This window comes from Podospora anserina, chromosome 5 (genome assembly GCF_000226545.1).
Source record: "Podospora anserina S mat+ genomic DNA chromosome 5, supercontig 7".
NCBI classification, from domain to species: Eukaryota; Fungi; Ascomycota; class Sordariomycetes; order Sordariales; family Podosporaceae; genus Podospora; species Podospora anserina.
In genome coordinates, this window is record NW_001914840.1 from 153,167 (window position 1) to 173,861 (window position 20,695).

Sequence of the window (20,695 nt, forward strand, 5' to 3'; positions counted from 1 at the left end):
AGAACTTTTAAAATATCGTTAGGACCCGGTATATCGATATATAATATAAGTAGGTAAGTAAATAAATAAAGGAAAGAAGATTTAATATTTAATATATTTTTAGGTTAGAGATACCGGCGGATAAATTTATAAAGGTATTATAAAGGGAGAAGTACGTAAAGTTTATATAGCTATTAGGAATACGAGATTTTTCGGTTTGAGATATGTAGGAGAACGTATATTTGTATAGGAAAAGGCTACTAGGGTATTGAGTAAAGGAGTTAAAGGAAGTGGGAAGAATCTGGGCGTATATTAGGCTTCGGAGGATATTAGCGATAGCTTTATTTTGGACGGCGGTGTGCTATCTGTGGGGGGGTGTAGGGCACTAAAGGGCCCAGGTTTTCCCAAACCCACACCAGTTTGCTCTTAGGGCTAGATTTTCTTACTATTTTACTTTTAAAACAACCAACTACTGTAATACTAATTTGCTTACTATTTTTTTGGCCTTATTTTCGCCGCTAGTGACTTTCCTAGGTCGCTAGCCTAATAGAAGAACTCTCCGTAGTTGCGGGTGGACCCGGGGGGATCGCTGCGGGTAGACTTAGAAGGCATATTGACTGACTGTGTTAGAAGTTGATTTTGTGGGTTTGGAATGGTGTGTCAGGAAGATTTGTGTGAGGGATGATGTTTAGGAGATGCTGGGAATGTTGGAGACACAAGCATCCTTATGTCTTCCATCTCGAACACAACTGCACTGCCATCTTTAATTCCCGTCACCAGTGTTATTCTCCTTGTGTGGTTCAGTTGTTGGTGTACGTACCCAGGGTGAGAAGGTGTTGATTCTAGACCTGGTTGCGTTTCTGTCTAGCAGGGCTGGAGAGGGTGGTGATTAGCTTGTAGCCAGCTCAGGCTCTTGTTTTGGGCTAGCCTCGAGGGAGTGGCGTAGCTGAAGCACAAAGCCCAGACGTCACTGCGGAGTGGCCAATCACATCCACAAACACTACGAGAACAAGGACATAATGCATATTTGTAAGTGGTTGGACATTATTGCATTATTCGGATACTTGAAAGGAGCTATTGCAATGTGATATATGCTTTCAGGTGCCTACGGTCGTAATAGCTCATGCAGCCGGTGTGCAGGTGAAGGGTTACTTAGTTCTCGCCGCATTAGAATTCCCGAAGGCATTCCCGAATCCCGTCCAAAGGTCAGGAGATGAGCACCAACGCGTTAGAGCTGGACTGTGGATGGCTGAATGGTGTTCTAGACCGGAGTCTTTCTTGTGGAAAGAACGAAAACTAACTACGTGGCAATGACCTTCCGAAATTGAGAAACTTAATGAAACAAGATATCAGTAGATTTTCAGCGAATGTGTGAATGTCCAATTCCCATCTTAAATGACGTCTGAATGAATTAAGGCAGTGGATTACGCCCTTATGTTAAAGATTTTGTTAGATTCTATCTTATGCTTACCTAGGTACTAACTAGGTTGGATGACAAGGAAGTGGACCACATATGGATGTGGCCTAGGTAAGTTTGAACTACCCAAGCTATCTACCCACATTAAACCCTCCACAACCCTGGACCTCCGAAAGCCCCCCGATATCAACACACACTTTATATTCTACCTATAGAGACCAAAAATAAAGCTTTTCTTTTACTTTTTTTTACTCCAGGTACCCAACAATAGCCAAATATACCGAGGAGGATATTAAAAATGCCCAGAAAGATATTACCGCTAGTATAAGCTAGCGAAAAGCGTTTAATAAGTACGGGATTCCACGTTCCACCCTAAAGCACCGCATTAATAATACCTTACTAAAGAACCTTACCTATAAGAACTAATAGCAACTTTCTTATAATTAAGAAAACCTTATTATTTAATAGATCCTTCGTCAGGAAAGCCTTAACTACGCTCCTACCTATATTAATATAAAGGCTTTAGCGGCTAGTTTATTAGCTAAATAAAGCGATCCTAATCCCCTTAGTAAATATTAAGTATTATATTTTATTAATTATTATTCCGATATTAAAATAAAAATTAAAAAAAAATTAATTACGTTAAAATTAATAAAATTATCCCGGAGAATATTAATAAATTTTTTAACCTATATTTTACTATTAATTAAATTAAATTTAGGTATAGGTATAACTATAATAAAGTAAGTATAATAAAAAGCTAAAAAAAAATAGTTTAGTTATTAGGTTTTCGAAGTAAAATAAGAAATTTATATACGTTAAATAAAACGGAAGAAGGACCTAGACTACTATACTTAAATATATTTTATAAGACAGGAGAGTCTTTCTTTCCGGAATTATTTTTAAAAGTAAAGACTTTTAAAAATAATAATTTAAAGATTAATTAAATAAAAATTAATATATAATTATATTAAAGAATAATTAAATTAATAATAACCTTACCGTTAATTAATTTAAAAAAGTTTTTATATTAAAAACTAAACTTAAAGATCTATTAAAATCCCGTCTTTTTATTTATAATAATTATAGTTTATATACTACTAATAACTTTATAATCCGGTACTATAGGAATAATATTTACCTTCTTTTCCTACCCCCCTATTACTCTTACGTCCTTTAACCCTTTAATATTAATTATTTTTTTAACGTAAAGAAGGCGTATAAAAGGCTTATAACTATAAATAACGCTCTTACTAACTATACGCCTAACGGCAAAGTCGACTTAGTCCGGCTATATAACCTTACCCGTAAGTAGGGCTTTAAAAAAATATTATTAGCGGCTAGCGTGGGACAGGATTTTAGTTTATACGTAGGCGTAAACCGCTCTTTTTAAGCTAGGTGGTAGTCCCTGTAGTGCCGTTAGATCTCTCTTTAAAAACACCTACTTTCTATACCGTGGGGGATTCCTAGGTGGCCAAGAAGGTCAGGGACCTACTCAAGAACCATACGCCGGCCGGAAAACGGCTTGCGGTAAGGACTCTCACCAGTACTATACTCACACTAAGATCTGAGGCATCCATCCACAAAGCTGATGCGGCAAGGCACTAACAGAACGCCCAGAAGGCCCAGGAGGCAAGAAAAAGGCGCAAGTTGAATAGAGAAGACTCGAATTCCAAGTTTGTGAGGCTCTGTGAACTGGAAGAGGCCCGTATTGAAGGGAGGGTGGTGGAGGAAGAAGTGGTAGCCAAGGAGGATGTGGAGCAGCCAGAGCCAGCCCAGCCTGTGCGGCGCAGCGCACGTCATCGGGTTCAAACCAGGCGCAAGCGAGAAGCAGATGCAATGTCTGACTCTGACAGTGATTGAGCTCCATTTTGGTATAACTCCCATAGAAATTGACCCAGTATTAGTCTTGTTGTGGCCAGTGTGATCATTCAGGGGTAATCTCAACAAGGTTGTGTGGCTGGTGTGGTGGTGGTGGACCAGATCCACATGTGGTCCATTTCCTGGTCATCCAACCTATAGCACCCCCGCGCGGTTGTGACAGCGGTCATGACTGCCTAGGAATCCTCCAATTTGTGAGCCATGACATCACATATCGGGTTTTCGAGAACACCACTAAACCAGTTAGAAAGGGTATAGTCTTTTCGGAGGAAATAACCTACTGCAGATAGCTTTCCTACACCCCCCTGTGATGGATCCACGACCTTTTCAGACTATACTGACTTGTATCTTGTGCACTGTGCTGCAAGTTCCTTCATTCAACAGGAAATCGTTAGGACCTCCTCATTTCTAGACTTGCCTAGACTTCCGATGTGATGAATATCGTATCATTTGACGATAATTGGAGCCTGAAAAGGACATAGGCGCCGGTTCGACCGAAGCTGAACTTCACTTGTCAAGCAGAAATCGTGACGCTGCTATCACTTGCGTTCGATAATCACTGACCAGCTACCAATTCGGGCTAGAAATCACAGCTGTGAAGCAGCAATAATGATGACACGATCACTTTCTTTGCCCATTACCAATCCGAAAAGGACATAGACACTGGTCTGGCCGACGCTGAGGAGTTTCAGCTATGGACTAGCTTGTCATCATGACGCCAACATCACTTCGCATTGAGGATCAAGAACTTGGAACGGGGATAGGCGTCGGCGTGATCGAAGCTGAGGAAGCTCAGGTGTGAAGGAGACAGCATGATACCAATATCACTCCCATTTGAAGATCAGAGACTCGGAAAGGGCATAGACGCCGACGTGGTCGAAGCCAAGGACGTTCAGGTGTGAACGAGCAGTCATGATGTCAATATCACCTGTGCTCGACAGTGAGGAATACGGAAAGGGCATAAGCGGTAGTGTGGCTGAAGCTGAGAAAGTTCAGCTGTGAAGCAAGCAATTGTGATGCCACTATCACCTATGTCTGGTGGTCAGGAATTGTAAACTGGAGAGAATGGAGAAACGTGTGCAAGCACCTAACTCTTGCACCTACCTAATCCTGTGATCAGTTGGTAGATCCTATGTAGCTTGGTATCGAATGGAGAGCGGATTGAAGGCCAAAGTCCAGAAGAACAGATAACAGGTCGATATCGGCATCTCTTTGATCTAGGCACGCCTAGGAAAAACAGAATTCCTTTCTATCCCCTCTTCACAGTTCATACAGTCCACATCAACGTCCAACGGTACCGTTACCATGCCTACTCCACCAACTCCGGAGGACATCCAGTCCCGCCTGGGCGTCAGAGTTGGCGACAATGAGTCCCAGTACGACGAGATTGTGGCCTTCACGGAGCAGATCAACAAGAACTTTGCTCGCCTCTTCGAGTTGTATCCTGCTATGAGCAAGATCAACTTTGACGACCCTACAGTCGGTAGCATTGAAGCTGTCATCCATCCCTCGCAGATCATTATTCCCAGCGACAACTCCTCCAAGATCAAGGATGTCCTGTTCCAGATTCGGTAGGTGTTTTTGTTCTCTGACTCCCAGACCTCTTGTCCTAACAATCGGGCCTCAGGTTCAAAACGGGCCGTTTCCACTCTGCGAATGGCCCTGTTGAGATTACTATGGACGGTTGGATCTTGACGGTCGATTATCCCATTGGAACTCAGGAGGTGCTTGGTGTTGCCGAAACCGGCCAGCCAAAGTCGACAGACGTCACCAAACAGGTCTTTGCCGTACCTGGTGACTATACAGCCGAGCGTATTCTTGCGCAGATCTCAAGTATGTACACGCCGTGGAAAGTTGAGCATGTATGAGCCTGCTGACATGTGACGAAGCTGCGAAATGGGGTAACCCGTTGCCAAAGTATAGCACCTTTGGGATCAATGAGAAGACAAAGAATCCAAAGACCTCCAAGGATTGGTGCAATGAGTTCGATCCGACGGGCAATGCCAGTACCACCCTCAACAGCATCCTGTCCGGCTGGGCCCGGAAGTAAGAAGAGAGAGGACGATCCACCTTGGGAGTTACCTTCTCGCTGAAAGATCCTTCAACCAGTAAGTAATTGCTACCGTGACACATGCCAGGCTAGTCGCTAACTTTGCAATTTCCAGTCGATCCCCAGAAGCCTCTTTAAAGTACGTTATTCCCCTGACAGCTCGCCATGGCGATCATGTTAGCACATAACTAACATGGATTTCACCTTTCAGCCCCTACGTATCTTTTGCAGCAGATTCACCCATGCACATCAAGGAAGAGTGGTTGAATATATGTGGGACACTGAAGGGCCTGGGTTTTCCCAGACCCACACCGGTTTTGCTTTTGGGGCTGGATTTTCTTACTGTTTTCTTTTTAACCAACAACCAACTACTGTAATACTAATTTGTTTACCATTTTTCTGGCCAATTTTGGCCTTATTTTCGCAGCCAGTGACTTTCCTAGGTCACTAGCCCTACAGGTTATAAGCTCCTTTGACGCTTAAATTACTAAGAAAACCGAAGTTAATGCCCTTATCGATAACCCGACCTCGCAAGGCCGAATACTACACCGGACCTTACGACTTTTCGACCTTTGTTAGGCTAATATCACGCAATTAGACCTTTCGACAGCGATTTTGGAGGTATTAAGAGAGTTAACTAACTTCTTAATTAATGGAAGCCTGGTTTTAACCCTGACCCTTATTTTAACGAAAAGTTAAAGCGACCGACTACCCCTCACCGATAAGAATATAGTTTACGGCGCTAACCTTCTCCTAGCCAAATTTCCTTAGTTTTACTATTTCTATAACCTTTTAACTAGGAAATTACTATTTTCCGGCAGTAGTCGAGAACTCTATCCTGCTTTATTAGGAAACCGATAGCGGAGTAAGTATCTCGCCCTCTACTTAAATTAATTTAATCCACTATTAGTGTGACGAACCCCTGTACAGAACCTCTGAAAGGAATATGGGTTGAAGGTAACTTCTGACAATTAATTCGGTGCAGCTAAACAGTGCACAACAAGATATCTCAATATAAACATAAGATACTATAAATACAATTGTGAATTGCATACTGCGGAACTGTCTATCTACACTAGCCAGTTCCTCCGTATATATAGATCCTGGGGCCCTGAGGTGCTCGCCCTGCTACGGCCCCGATTACCCATAGCACATTGCATCCTGCAAAGTGCTCGTCGTGCTATGCCTCTGATCACTCGTAGCATCTTGTATCCTGCAGAGTGCTCGTGTGTCTTGGCGCCATAGCACTTTCGTCCAGCCCTAATTGGCTGTCTCCTAACTTCTCTAATGATTGGCTAGGGACGTCCTGCGCCCCACATATGGCGCGGCCTGCTATTGGGTTAACTGTGATAATTAGCGATTATAAAATAGTTAGTATTAACGTTACTATAGCCTAACTTTTAAAGTTTATAAAAGCTATAGGGAATATTAATACCGTCGCTACAATTAAGTAACGAAACTTTTAAGCTTTACCGGTTTTAAATTTAAAGACCGATGTCACGAATATAATGTGGATACCCGTAAAGAACAACCAATAGGGAAGAGGAGGCACGGCAGCCAATAAAGAGAAAGGAAGATAGACTAGTAAGAAGTAAATTATTCGGGACATAAAGGAATTATAAGCGATTCCCAGGAATCACTTATAATCCTTAAGAGTCAGTCATGATCCGGGGAGAAACAGAATAATCCAGGCTTAGCATTAGGTCTATATATACGGACGAATTAAATAGCTTGCAGATAGTTCCGCAATATACAATTCACAATTATATTTATAGTATCTTATATTTATATTAAGATATTTTATTATACACTATTTAGCTACACCGAACTAATTGTTAGAAGTTACCTTTAACCCGTATCCCTTTTAAAGGTTCTGTATAGAGGTTCGGTATATAAATCCTTATATTTAGCCTTTTAGTAAGTATATTTACGCGTAAAACGTATATAAAACTATAACTAGCGTTTAGCGAAATTATATACTTAAAGCTTACTAATAAGGGGCACGTCATATACGTATAGTAATTAGCTAGCTATATGTTACGGATTGACACTTAGTAAGGCGCGGAGCGCACCGCGGACCAATGACACGTGGTGGGGTATAGGGCGTACTACGGACCAATTAGGACAGGATCAATAGGATCGAGGATCGATCCAGGAGAGTCAACCCCAAAAGGGATAATATCGATAGGATCGAGGGTCGAGTCTATCGATCCAGGATAGTGCTAGGCTTGGCACAGGGTCTATATATACGGAGGAACTGGCTGGTGTAGATAGACAGTTCCGCAGTATGCAATTCAGCTTGTATTTACGGTATCTAGTGTTTACATTGAGATATTTTGTTGTGCACTGTTTAGCTGCACCGAACCAATTGTCAGAAATTACCTTCAACCAGTATCCCTTTCAGAGGTTCTGTACAGGGGTTCGTCACACTATATCTTCCACACCACGCAATTTTAATAGAAAAGCTCGCGTATATAGGTTAATAACGTATTAAACAATAACATCCTCTTCGGATTAAGTAAACTTCTTCGATTTGGGCGTAGTATCGCGTTGTACAAGCCGGCCAGCGCGCCGATACCCTAGAGTCTTACGATCGACTCCATAGATCTTAGCTGCGGCTCGTTCGCTTAGATTCTTATCTGTTACGCCCCAAGCATAATAACCCCGTGAAGGAACCACTGGGTGGTTCCCGAGGTGCTGGGACACCTCAGCGAATCATTGGGCCAGGGATGGGAAGACCCACAAAGTCCCCATGTGACCAATCAGGAGGTGCTCAGTCTGATCAGTGGCCAAGACCACTAAGCACACTGAGCACATCGATCATGAAAGATTGCTCAGTCTGCTCAGCCGCCAAGACCACTGAGCACACTGAGCAAGGTACAAAGATACTTCAGAAACATATGTAGATAGCTGCACATAAATAGGAGGGAGCGCCCAGCGCTCTCCGTGTCGAGGAATCTGATTCCTCACGCAAGCAATCAAGTTCATTTGTCTACAATCTACTCTCAAGTAGTTCTTTGTAGAACGACCTGTTGTTGACAGTGAACCCCTTGTCTGAGACGCTTGTCACAACCTTCGATTATCCTGTCATATTCACCTCTGGCGTACTGCCTTGCAGTCTGTATCCATTCCCGGTGCAGGTTGTAACATTATCGTTTTAAAGCGCTTAGAGGGCTAAAATTATGTAGGCTTCATTTAAATTAGAAGGCATCTTGGATGGTTAAGGAAATTGTTGTTGAGTGCAAAGGTGTCATATCACGAAGGAAGTGGGTCACTCGCTTATATGGGTCACTCGCTTATATGGGTCACTCGCTTATATGGGTCACTCGCTTATATGGGTCACTCGCTTATAATATACGTTATCGTGTCTAGATTGCCCACTAACCCGTCTAGAATCACTCGCCGGTTCATGTTAACGTCTGGTTGATCCCCTCTGATGCTTGCCTTATCTTGTGGCTTCCCTGGTGATGCCTGGTTCTTCTTGCGACTGGTCCCTTTAGGATCAACCCAGTTGACAGGATCGTTCCCCGCGTACGCGTAGAGATTAGGGCCATCGATCGTTCCGGCAGGGTCCGCAGACGTCCAACGACCGAGCCAGGGGCAGTAGTACCGCTTCCCACAGCGATACAGCCCAGTCTCTCTGTCATGCTCGTAGCGGGCAGGTCGGTACTTCCTCGGAGCTTCCACCTCAACGTAGACTGCCGAGTAGACGACGCTGCCAAAGGGAGAGTATTCCTCATACGATACAAGATTGGCTTCGTCATCAAGCTCGAGGCTGTCTCCGATTCGGAACCGTGCCGGAGGTTTTTGTTGATTGCTTCCCGTCTCCACCAGCGCCAGAGTGTCGTCGCCTGTGACCTGAGCAATCCAAAGCTCAGTCTCGCCGCTTTTCGCTTGCACCTCCGCGCCTCCGAGATAGAGCGGGTCCCTCAGCTTGCGTGACTCCCCGCCCTGACCGGCAGCAGACTCAGTCACTTTGCGTATGCGGGTGCCAGCATGATCATAGACGTAGTAGGTCCTCTCTGGTGTGCTTTGGTTGACGCGCTGCGTGGAAGAGAACGACAGCATGTTGTACATATTCCAGTCGAGTTCGGCGAACTTGGGCAAGGTTGTCATGCACCAAGCAAGACCAGCCTCTCCCGCGTAGGCATATCTGCCTTCGTCGTTGTTGCCGATGGTGGTTCTGCTCAGGCGGTTGCTCTTGACGTTTAGATCGGTGCTGAGCAGGCTCTGTTCCTCGTAGAAGTAGTTTCTCGTCTATCCGCTCACGCTGAGGTTGCTTGGTGCCTCGTGCTTCATCTGCTGGATGTTGCCTTCGAGGTCATATTGGTATGTCTCGCGGTACTGGTAGAGTAGGTTGCCGTCGGTGACGCCTGGGGATGGGTTGAGACCGTTCAGACAGCTATGGGGTCGGAGCTGATTCGCGGCGATGAGCGCTGATGAGAGCTGCGCCCTCCCTGTTGCGGCGGACATTCTTCCAGTCACATCGTAGGTGTAGTCCCATTCAGGCTTGGCCCAGCTGCCGTGAAAATACTTGGCCTGCTCGGAGCTATCACTCATGAAAACCTTTCGCCCCTCGCAGTCGTAATGTGTGGGACACTGAAGGGCCTGGGTTTTCCCAGACCCACACCGGTTTGCTCTTGGGGCTGGATTTTCTTACTGTTTTCTTTTTAACCAACAACCAACTACTGTAATACTAATTTGTTTACCATTTTCTGGCCAATTTTGGCCTCATTTTCGCAGCCAGTGACTTTCCTAGGTCACCAGCCCTACATAATGATACGTCATGTCTTCCAGAACTTCTCTTCCATTCCGTGATCTGCGTGTGATCTGCTTGGAGATGAGCTACCTCGACTTTTCATCATAAGAGAAGTTTGTCGCGGCACCGTTGCCGTATGTGACGGTGATGGAAGACCATCGGCCTCAAATGTTGCCTTGGTCAGATACGACGTCCAGAGCCCAGTTTTGGCGGCCATAAACTCCACACGCTTGGCACACCCTCTCCGGTCATGGGATCTGCGTGTGTGGTTGCCCTGGGCGTCCTTTTCTTCCAGCACTTGGCCGAGGTTGTTGTACACCCAAGTGTGAGAGTAGACCGCACCTTCCAAAGCATTGGTCGTCCTCCAGTCGACCACTTGCTTGTACTCTTGCGTTGCCTGAAACGTATCCTCAAGACAATATCCGTGGATGTCAAAACGAAGACTTTGACGAACACTTGACTGGTCCTCCACCTTGAAGACTTGGCCCTTCAGATTGAGCATCGCGGCGTCGGAAACAGTCTCCCCGTAAGTGAACCTCACAGTGACTTGGGTGCTTCTGCACTATTCTGCGCCAGCCGTTCAGTTTCTCGGCCCAAGGCATCGTAGTGGGACTTGAAAGAGTATCCGCGGCAGTTCCAAGACAGGAGGTCCCCGCCTTGAGAATCCTGAAGGGACCATGATTCACCCTCGTCCATCACTGTCTTCTGCAGCAGGTGGCCAAGGTTGTTGTAGATCATCTTTGTCACAATCCGGTTGTGCGAGTCAATGTCCCGGGTCTTGTTTCCGTTGATATCGTAAACAAAGCGACGCGTGTAAGTCTCCCCGCAGGCTCTGCGTTCCGTTCGAATGGGCAACCCGCAGCTGCCGATGTGTGTCACTGTCGGGACATCTGCAATATGGCTGACTTTTCCGCGGCTTGTTTCTCTTGGGCCGTCCCCTTTTGACGTACGTTGTACCAGCTTGGTTGATATCTGGCCGTCCAAATCCTGGCAAAGAAGCATCCCACGTCGGGATCTTCTTGGGGACGAGACTTGAGAACCAAGTCGCCGGCAGTGTAATCTGTCTGTGTCCAGGAAGTATACACAATCTTGGTCCAGGTAGAGTAAGCCGATAAGGAGGCAACACAACAACCCATGGCATCGAAAAATGCAGTTGCAGCACAGGACTTCATGAGGAGGGCAGAAACGACCGTCGGCAAGCTCGCAAAACAAGGCTGGAAAGTGCGGATGGCATGACCATGGCTGTCCGGCATGGCAAGGCCAGATATATGCCACTTGTTCTCGAAGGAATCCGGATCATTTAACTGCGCTTCCTGGAACGGAGTCCCACGACCGGTCATGTAGGAGATACTGACGTGATCTTGGGACAATCTGACCTTCGAAACGAGAGATCGCGCCTAATACGAACAGAAACGCCGGTGCGGGAGAGCCGGCATTTGCGGTCGATACTCGGCCCGTTTTGATCTTGAGAGCGCCTGGTTAAGCCTTCTGTTGTCGTTCTTCCCAAAGAGCAAAGTGGTTGATGCAATGAATTGTCCTGCTCTCGGCATTGCCAAGAGCACGCCGAGCAGCCTCTCCCGCTGGATCGAGAAGGATCTCGTCAACGTCGGCAGCACTGACGTCTAGCACAGGATCCTGGACCATTGGGTACTGCCCCGAAGACTCCGAAAGCAAAAATCGTGCCATTTCGCCCCTGCCAAATCTCGATTCTGAGCCTCCTGCTCTTAACGAGGACCAGAAGCCCTTTGGGCCACAACTACCGCGTTGTGATCCAGGTATACTTTGGTCAGGGTCGACAGTTCCCCGAGCACTTGACGACGGCGCGGATCCCTTATCCTCTTCCCCAGCCATCGTTGCCAGTGATTTCACATCAGACGATACAACATCCCGGTGTCAAACAGGATACCTTCGGATAGACGATCTGTCGCAAGTATCACAAGTGCAACACTCTCCAACCTTTTACCTGGCCTGAGACGTAACGAGGCGCTGCGGTTAAACTCGACACTCGACTCGCCATTGTCAGAGTACTCCACCAAAATTCAGCTCCCGGGAACCGAATTGTTGTGGCCTATTCGAAAGAGGCCAGAATTGTACTTCGGCTTACCCAACAAAGTTGTTCCACCTGCTCCCTGCGTCGAGAAATGGGCCAAGCATGTCAAGCCTAGACTGTGGACCGATATCATTAAGTTCCAGAAGAACATGATCATGAATTCCAAACGACGATGTCGAACACCTGGCATGTTTATCGAATTACGAATGTCAGGATATGCATCCAAGCAGAAGGAGTTCATTCAGCTGTTCCCCCGGGTATAGATTCTTTGCGATGATGAACGACGGAAGAAGGAGATCAAACGGTTTGTTCGGGAGTCTGAATGGCTAGAACATAAAGATTTCGGGAAAGTCGAAGTTCGCCAAGGGAGTCCATGTGACAAGGGCTGTAATATCAGGGCTTGGAACTCATGGTTCAATTCAGGCTAATAATCTTCAATGGCCTCGAAGTCTGTGATACTGAAAGTGAAGAAGGAAAATACAGTCTTGATGATCCTGAACGCGTATTTTATCTTCCCTCGCGTGGCCCGTGCCCTTGTTGGCCTCAGGCCATCGCCAAGTCCTCCAATATCCTTCTGGGCCAGTGGGCTTCCTTTGATAACCGCCTTGCTTCTGATTGTCTGCCTCACTCTTGACAAGAGGCTCACAACGTGCAGCTTCCCCTCCTTAAGGTGATATTTGGCGTTGTTGTTGGTCATGGTTGTTGGTGGTTGGTGGTTGGCATTTGCCGTGTGACAGTCCAAGGCTTTCGATCAAACTTGCCGCTGCCCCCATCCCAGGTCTAGTTCTGGAGCCCCAGCACGGTTTCAGCATTAAAGAGGGTCTCTATCCCCACCTCCATGTTGAGGGCGGTCAAAAGGACTGCGATTTTGTCAATGGCCTTTTGTTTTGCGCCACAGCATCTCGTATGGGGCAGATCTACGGTCAACGGCTTTCGAGGATAGTTGGCATTTTATCCCTAAATGCCTCTAATGTAGCCGTCACAACTGGCCACGGCATCTTCGAACTACTCACGGATTTGCTCAAAGGCCAACCATAATCGGAACACCGGAGTTTCTTACCGTTTATAAACACCTCAGATGGTGGCTCTGACAGCGAAGATTCTTCCCCCGATGACATTTTAGACGATGAGTCGAACTGGGATTCGGATAGTGAGATGCCTGACACTAATTCTGACGACTTCCCTTAGCCCTACCCAATTGGCAGCGTAGACCTTGCGACAATCCGAGATTGGATCCCAGTTGAGCTACACCGCCTCACCAGCTTGCTCGGTATGGATGATTTCGATCTTGGTTAACTTTTACATCGGTTTGCCAGCTGGGTTCCATTTTTTAAGCAACCTGTTGGTCAGATGAAGAGCGAAGACACGGACTTCTCCGTGTGGTCGGTTCAACATCTTCATACGCCCAAAAACGTATTTTCGGACAAGAGCTGCCAATCGATGAAGGTCTCAGTTGTTGTTGGGCTGGCGACCTAGGAAAGTCACTGGCTGCGAAAATGAGGCTAAAATGGCCAAAAAATGGTAAGCAAATTGGTATTACAGTAGTTGGCTGTTTTAAAAGTAAACAGTAAGAAAATCCAGCCCCAAGAGCAAACCGGTGTGGGTCTGGGAAAACCTGGGCCCTTTGGTGCCCCACAGTTGTCGATTCCCCAAATCTCTCCCAAGACGTGGATGCTGGAGTCATGATTAATCTCGGACCGAAGGCGACGGTGAACGGTAGTCGTGTGCCCGGCTTATCAGAATTCATGGTACACGGAGTTACCTTCACGACAGAGAAGATACGGACAGAAGCTCCCCTGGGTTTGTTGGCTTGACTTCTAAGTGTATCATCATCTAACTCGGCTTGTCTATAGCTCTGGGGTGCTCAGGCGCATGGGTGGTCACACCTCATACTCGCACTTTGGTCGGCATGGTTATTGCTGCGTATGAGAACGAACCGTACGTTCACATCATGACTCGTGAGAAGCTTGTAAAGGACATCAAGGCAGCGCTGCCTAATGGTTTTGAGGTGAAGCTTGATGCCGGCGATTCCACGGATATATAGTTGACACATGACATGAATGAATTGATCTTTGAACAGAACAGCCTTCCTAGCCCTGACCCGTCACCAATCAATACTGTGGGTATCACCCGGTTGGAGCGCGACGAACTTCAGAAAAGGCCATCTTTAACACATCACATTATTCCAGGTGTTCATGTGGTGTACGATGAACGATGAGTGCGCAGGATCGAGGATAGGGGCAACAAAGACTACAGCCAGGTCCACAAACGTAACCTCAGACGCAAGACCATCAAAGTACAGGAGCAAAACCCCAACATCATTCAACAGGTCAAAGATCTTCTTGACAGGACGGCTTACCATAACAAGGGCTTTCTTGGATCCCATGACCGTGGAATGAGATTTGTCACTCATGCCCAGTTCGAGGAGATTATCACACCCGAAGTTGTCCTTCAAGTGGTTTCCAGTTTGCAATGCTATGCAACTGCACATGAGCACATGCGAATCGCCCAAGACATCTACTATGGCACCGAAGATGGACGTTGCCCGCCTTGCCGCCGGCTTCTTGCTTCCATCATTGGGACAGGTCAAGATGCGGTGAACAGGATCAAAACTCTGATGCAAGAAGGCATGAGTGATGTATGCCTTCCTCTTCTTGTTGAAGGAGAAGACACACTGGCTTGTTGACAAGCTGGAAATCGCCACCAATAAGTCAACGACATGGATCTCGAATCTCGAGAAAATTTTATTGCCATGTCTCGATGCTTTTCAGTACCCTTCATCACATGGAAAGATGGGGGAAAGCACTACCACTATGTGTTGAGGGGCGGTGGTCCTCTTCCTATGAAGGGGCCGCTTCCGATGGAGAAGAACCACAAGATGAATGAAGAAGGGGACTTTGGGGAGGTTTTCAAAGTCCAGATTAACCCCGGTGATAGGAACTTTGATCCGGAGGTGAGTAAATTTGTATTTCCGAACGGTTACATGCGCTGACATGTTCATGATACCTCAAGAAACAAACCGACTTTTTCACTCTCAAGAGACTCAAGAACATGGTGACTCCAACGCGTCTTCTCGAGCGAATGAGTTTGACCTGGAAATTAGATCTTTGATTTTTGCAGAGAGTCGTGCCCAAACGGTACTGGGTGCCAACGACAATGGCCAAACAAAAAGGCATTCGATCCAGCCCCTGGCAACATTTGAGGTGTACGACACGTACGATCCGGAGTTGACATTTTACTTTCTATTCCCTCTGGCAGATGGCAACCATTTCATACCAAGCTCCCGAATTCGGCAAGGAGGACATGGTATCTCTCAAGACCGATATTTTCAGTCTCGGATGTGTCTTTCTGGAGCACATTACCTGGCTACTCATGGGTGCTGACTCCCTGGACAAATTCGCCGATGCCAGGGTCAAGGAAGATGTCTACGGCTTCGAGACTGATACCTTTTACAATGTGTCCCAAACCAGAGACGCCGTCTGGCTAAAGAAAGGCGTCAAAGACTGGATCAGGAGACTGGAAGATCATGAAGACTGCGTCAAAATTGTCTACGATCTGCTCAAGATCATCGAGAGTGACATGCTCGAGGTCGACCACCGGAAAAGACTCGGCTCAGAAAAGTTGGTAATCAAGTTGGAGAAGGTTGGGACTAAATGGAAACGTAAGCACTCTCTTTATGGTGAGCGGCACTGGAAGGCAAACGTATTTGGATTGGATACGCCCAAGGAGCAGAATTCCGGTGCCATAGCACTTGTTTACTCTCAAGATCTCCTTTGGAAACCAAGGACTAGGGTGGATGACCAGGAAATGGCCCACCCACGGATATGGACCACCACCCCCACACCAGCCACACAACCTTAATGAGATTACCCCTGAATGCTTACACTCCCCACAACAAGACCAATATTGGGTCAATTTCTATGGAATTTATACCAAAATGTAGCTCAATCACTGTCAGAGTCAGACATTTCGTCTGCTTCCCTCTTACGCCGGTTTTGAACCCGATAACGTGTGCTACGCCGCACAGGCTCGGCTGGCTCCGGCTGCTCCACATCCTCCTTAGGCACCACTTCTTCCTCCACCACCCTCCCTTCAATACGAGCCTCTTCCAGGTCACAAAGCCTTACAAACTTGGAATTCGAATCTTCTCTATTCAACTTACGCCTTTTCTTTGCGTCCTGGGCTTTGTGGGCGTTTTGTTGGTGCCTTGCCGCATCAGCTTTGTGGATGGATACCTCAGATCTCAGTGTGAGTATAGTACTGGTGAGAGTCCTTGCCGCAAGCCGTTTTCCGGCCGGCGTATGGTTCTTGAGTAGGTCCTTGACCTTCTTAGCCACCTGGGAATCCCCCACGGTATAGAAAGTAGGTGTTTTTGAAGAGAGATCTAACGGCACCACAGGGACTACCACCTGGCTTGAAGAGAGCGGTTTGCGCCTACGTATAGGCCATAATCCTGTCCCACGCCAGCCGCCGGCAATATTCTCTTTCCTGAAGCCCTGCTTGCGGGCAAAGTCATACAGCCGGACCAAGTCGACCTTGCCGTCAGGCGTATAGTTAGTGAGGGCGTCGTTTACAGCCACAAGCCTCTTATACGCCTTCTTTACACTGGAAAAGCAGCCAATATCAAGGGGTTTAAAGGACGTGAGAGCAGTAGGGGGGCAGGAAAAGAAGGTAAATATTACTCCTGTAGTACCGGATTATAAAGTCGTTAGTAGTATGTGAGCCATGGCTATTATAAATAAAAAGACGTGGTTCTGATGGGTCCTTTGGTTGAGTCCTTGGGATAAAGACCTCTTTAAGCTATCCAACGGCCAGGTCGTTACTGGTCCAACCGTTCGATGATACGGCTATATACCAGTCCTTATCGAATTGGTCCTTAAACCATTGCTTTTGAAGGTCTTGGCCTTTAAAGATTACCCTGGGGGGGAGGACTCTCCCATCCTGGGAGATACACTCCAGTATAGTAGTCCAAGTCCTTTTTCCATTCTATTTAACGTATACAGACTTTTTATCCCTCATTAAAGACCCCACAACCAAGCCGTTCTCTCCCTGACCTTCCATTATTCCTACTTCATTATGGTTATACCTATTCTTAGGCTTAATCCAGTTAACGGTAGAATAAAGGTTAAAGAACTTGTTGATATTCTCCGGGGTAACTTCGTTAACTCTAGCGTAATCAATCTTCTTTCCCACCTTCGTTTTAATACTGGGATAACGGCCAATAAAGCGGGTTACCCAGTGCTTCCCAATGGAGTAGATATCGGCTTGTTCAGCCAGCATACTGGCCGCCAGAGCTCTTACGTTAGCGTGGGTGGGAGCGTAGCCAAGGCTTTCCTGACGAAGGATCTATTAAACGATGAGGTCTTCCTGGCCCTGAGTAAGCCGCTGTTGATTTTCATGGGCCTGTTTGCAAACCTGGGTTCCTAAGATGCGGTGCCTCAGTGTAGAACGTGGAACCCCGTACTTGTCGGACGCTTGGCGCTGGCTTATACCAGCAAGAATGTCTTGTTCGGCATTTGCGAGATCTTCCTCGGTATATTTGGCCATTGATGGGTACCTGGAGCAAAAAGAAGAAAAAGAAATGGTCCATTTTTGACCTCTGGGGGTGGAATATAAAGTTGGGGGGGCTTTCGGAGGTCCAGGGTTGTTGAGGGTTTAATGTGGAAAATGGCACTGGTAAGTTCAAGCCAATGTGGGCCACCTCTGTGGGTGGGCCATTTCCTGGTCATCCAACCTAATAGCGCATCAAGGCGGAGAATACAAGCCAAACGACAGAGCAAAACTTCCGATACCACAACTGTGACAAAGGCTGGTGATCAAGGCTTGGAACAGTAGTTCAATACAGCTAATAATCTTCAGTGGCCTCGAAGTCCTTAGTGAAGAAAGTCTATCGATACAAACACGTCCTGAAGACGCGTATTTATTTGTCCTTTCGTAGCCCGTGCCCTAGTAGCCTCGACCAGCTACCGAGTCTTTCCTTGTACTCTATGGGCAATATCATTTCTTTAGTAGCCGCGAGGCATTTGATTGTCCGCCCTACTTCCAACCATTGGTTCTCAATTGTACAGGTAGATAGCGCTTAGGCCGTGATGCGGCTGGTTGCTTGTTTGCCGTACGACAGCCGGGTTGAATTCCATGCCGTGAGCTGTAGCCCACTATAGGCAGGTTGACTAAGCCTCCTCGAGCTGCTGGCAGTTAATGCCGGAATTTTTCCCGAAGGCTAGTATATTCGTATCGTTGGCGAAACTCACCAGGCTTATACCTAGCTATTTATCTTTAAGCTTCTTATATAAGGAGGCGATATATAAGATAAAGAGGATTACTAAGAAAGGGAAGCCTTATGGAACTCTAGCTTAAATACTAATTTTCTATATCTTTTAGCCGTTAAAGGAAAGTATAGCTGTTCGGTCTATTAGCCAGTTCCTTACGTAGTATATAAGCTACTATAAGAAACCTTAATCTGGGGGAGTTACGAGTCGTTAAATATAATTTACTTTATCGAAAGTACTTATTAGATCGAGCAACAGTAATATACCTATAACACGCGATCTCCAGGCCTTTCTAATTTAAGCTATTATTAGTTTTATTACTAGGTTTATAAACCTATACTCTCTATTACCTATTTATTTCTTTAAAAGTAATTTATATTACTCGGCTATTTCTATTATCCATAATACTCAACCAGTGGGTATACCGTAAAAGTGTGTGAAAAGGGATGGTTAAAATTAAAAAGAGGCTGGCGAGCAAGCATCCCACTTAAAAAAGTGTGAGACCTACACCCTGGGTTAGGCGGGTGCCTGGCAGGCCAGTTAGGTGACAAAGTGACTGTGTGACGAACTTCTGTACAGAACCTCTGAAAGGGATACGGGTTGAAGGTAACTTCTGACAATTGGTTCGGTGCAGCTAAACAGTGCACAACAAGATGTCTCAATGTAAACACAAGATACCGTGAATACAATTGTGAATTGCATACTGCGGAACTATCTACAAGCTATCTAGTTCCTCCGTATATATAGACCTGTGGATCACCTGGATCGCGTTCCCTAGCGGTGATCCGGATCACATCCTCCACCTGAGGCTCACTATGATCACCGTGATCCTGTCGCTCTGCTCACTGGGATCACCATGAGCCTTTCGCTCCTCTTCCGACTGGTCCGTAATGACTGGCCAGGGGCGCCCCGCGCCCCGTGCGTTGGTCCCCCACCAACGATTGTGACAGACTGGCCTGTGCTTGCTCACAGCAGCTGACCTCCGTCTTTATTTAATCCGTACAGTCTTATCCTTTCCTTCCTTTGAGTATCAATCCATTTTATGATTACTATCTTAATAATTTTCCTAATAATAGATAATAGCGATATTAGCCTATATCCTCCCGGTGTCTAGTATTTTACTGGGTTTTTCCTAGGCTTAGGTAAAACTATAGCTATAGCCTCCTTAAACCTCTCGAAGTACTACTTTAATTCGAAATATCTCTGTACTAATACTACTAGAACTTTATAGAGTAGGTTACTACTGGCCTTTAAAAAGCCGATCGGTAGGTGGTTATGTCCGGGTGCTTTCCATGGCAAGGCTCTATGTAAGGCTAGTTTAATATCGTCAGGCCCGTATCCTCTGGTCCGTCTAGAAAAGTAACTCCCAAAGCGTAGACAAAGTAGGGTCTTGGATATTTGGTAAGTCGGTTGGTGGGTCTGGAAAGAATCGATCGGTGAGGGCCGTGGCTTTTTGGTCGTGGGTAGTTAAAAGTGTACCGGTATCACGGCGGTTGCACCGTGATCGTCGTTAATCTAGTAATGGAGCTTAGCACGTGCAGAGTACGGGCCAATACAATTTAAATAACTTCATATCTCGCTACCGCGAGACCTATTTATAGCTCTTTGAGTTACATCTTGACAATAGAGCCTGCCCATACCCGACGGAACAAAGCCCAGACCGTAGCTTAGCTGAATATCACTGTCATTAATCTATCAACCTGTCTTGCCCGTGACAGACTGCTTCGCGGGCAGTAGTTTGATTTGTTGTGTGGATTAATCCACGGCTCTTGGATAGCCAAGAGGTCGAATTTTGCTTCCTCCAGCAGTAATTCTAGCTGGCTTGGTTGAGAGGCTTGATGCGAGGCAAAAGGTAGCTCTCAATGAAGTGCTTGTAGCCAAGAACGAAAGCACCATCGATCTGGCCGTCCGAGTCCGTCAGAGTGGTTCCACGTGTGACAAAATTGCCATGGTGGCTCAAGGTCAAGTTCTTGGGCTTCTCGTGGTTGTCGACCATCTCACAGTCCAAAAGGCAGTTGAGCGAGGTGTCTGCTTGGAGTGGGAAACGAGACTCGATCTCACGCATCTTGGCACCGTGGACAGGATCCTTGTAGGGGGGAGTAGTGTGGCAGCTTGTCACCAGATGCGCGAAGAGCTTGTGTTACTCTTCCCTGTCACAAAACAAGTACCATATGATGTGGAGAAAATCTCCGTGTTTCTAGCTAGGCCACTGGCTACTACTCTACCAAGCCCCCAATCTAGCCTAAGGCTTTCTCGCCAAAGCAGCTTGAAAACCCGGGCACCCCTTCCT

General features: G+C 46.4%; 1 protein-coding gene across 1 annotated transcript, besides 8 other annotated features; it reads left to right on the forward strand.

The window, feature by feature from the left end:
* Positions 1-4,582: 4,582 nt before the first annotated feature.
* Positions 4,583-4,849: a sequence feature (pseudogene).
* Positions 4,850-4,899: 50 nt separating this feature from the next.
* Positions 4,900-5,079: a sequence feature (pseudogene).
* An 83-nt stretch (positions 5,080-5,162) lies between these two features.
* Positions 5,163-5,240: a sequence feature (pseudogene).
* A 3,558-nt stretch (positions 5,241-8,798) lies between these two features.
* Positions 8,799-9,914: a sequence feature (pseudogene).
* A 195-nt stretch (positions 9,915-10,109) lies between these two features.
* Positions 10,110-10,232: a sequence feature (pseudogene).
* A 2-nt stretch (positions 10,233-10,234) lies between these two features.
* Positions 10,235-10,624: a sequence feature (pseudogene).
* Positions 10,625-10,632: 8 nt separating this feature from the next.
* Positions 10,633-10,959: a sequence feature (pseudogene).
* Positions 10,960-10,982: 23 nt separating this feature from the next.
* Positions 10,983-11,441: a sequence feature (pseudogene).
* Positions 11,442-14,531: 3,090 nt separating this feature from the next.
* Positions 14,532-15,997, forward strand: PODANS_5_12030 (uncharacterized protein; the record flags this gene model as incomplete). The annotated part of the gene is made up of 4 exons (XM_001904429.1): positions 14,532-14,817; positions 14,908-15,089; positions 15,178-15,442; positions 15,558-15,997. 4 exons carry the CDS (start codon positions 14,532-14,534, stop codon positions 15,995-15,997), a joined length of 1,173 nt encoding a protein of 390 aa, XP_001904464.1.
* Positions 15,998-20,695: the final 4,698 nt, after the last annotated feature.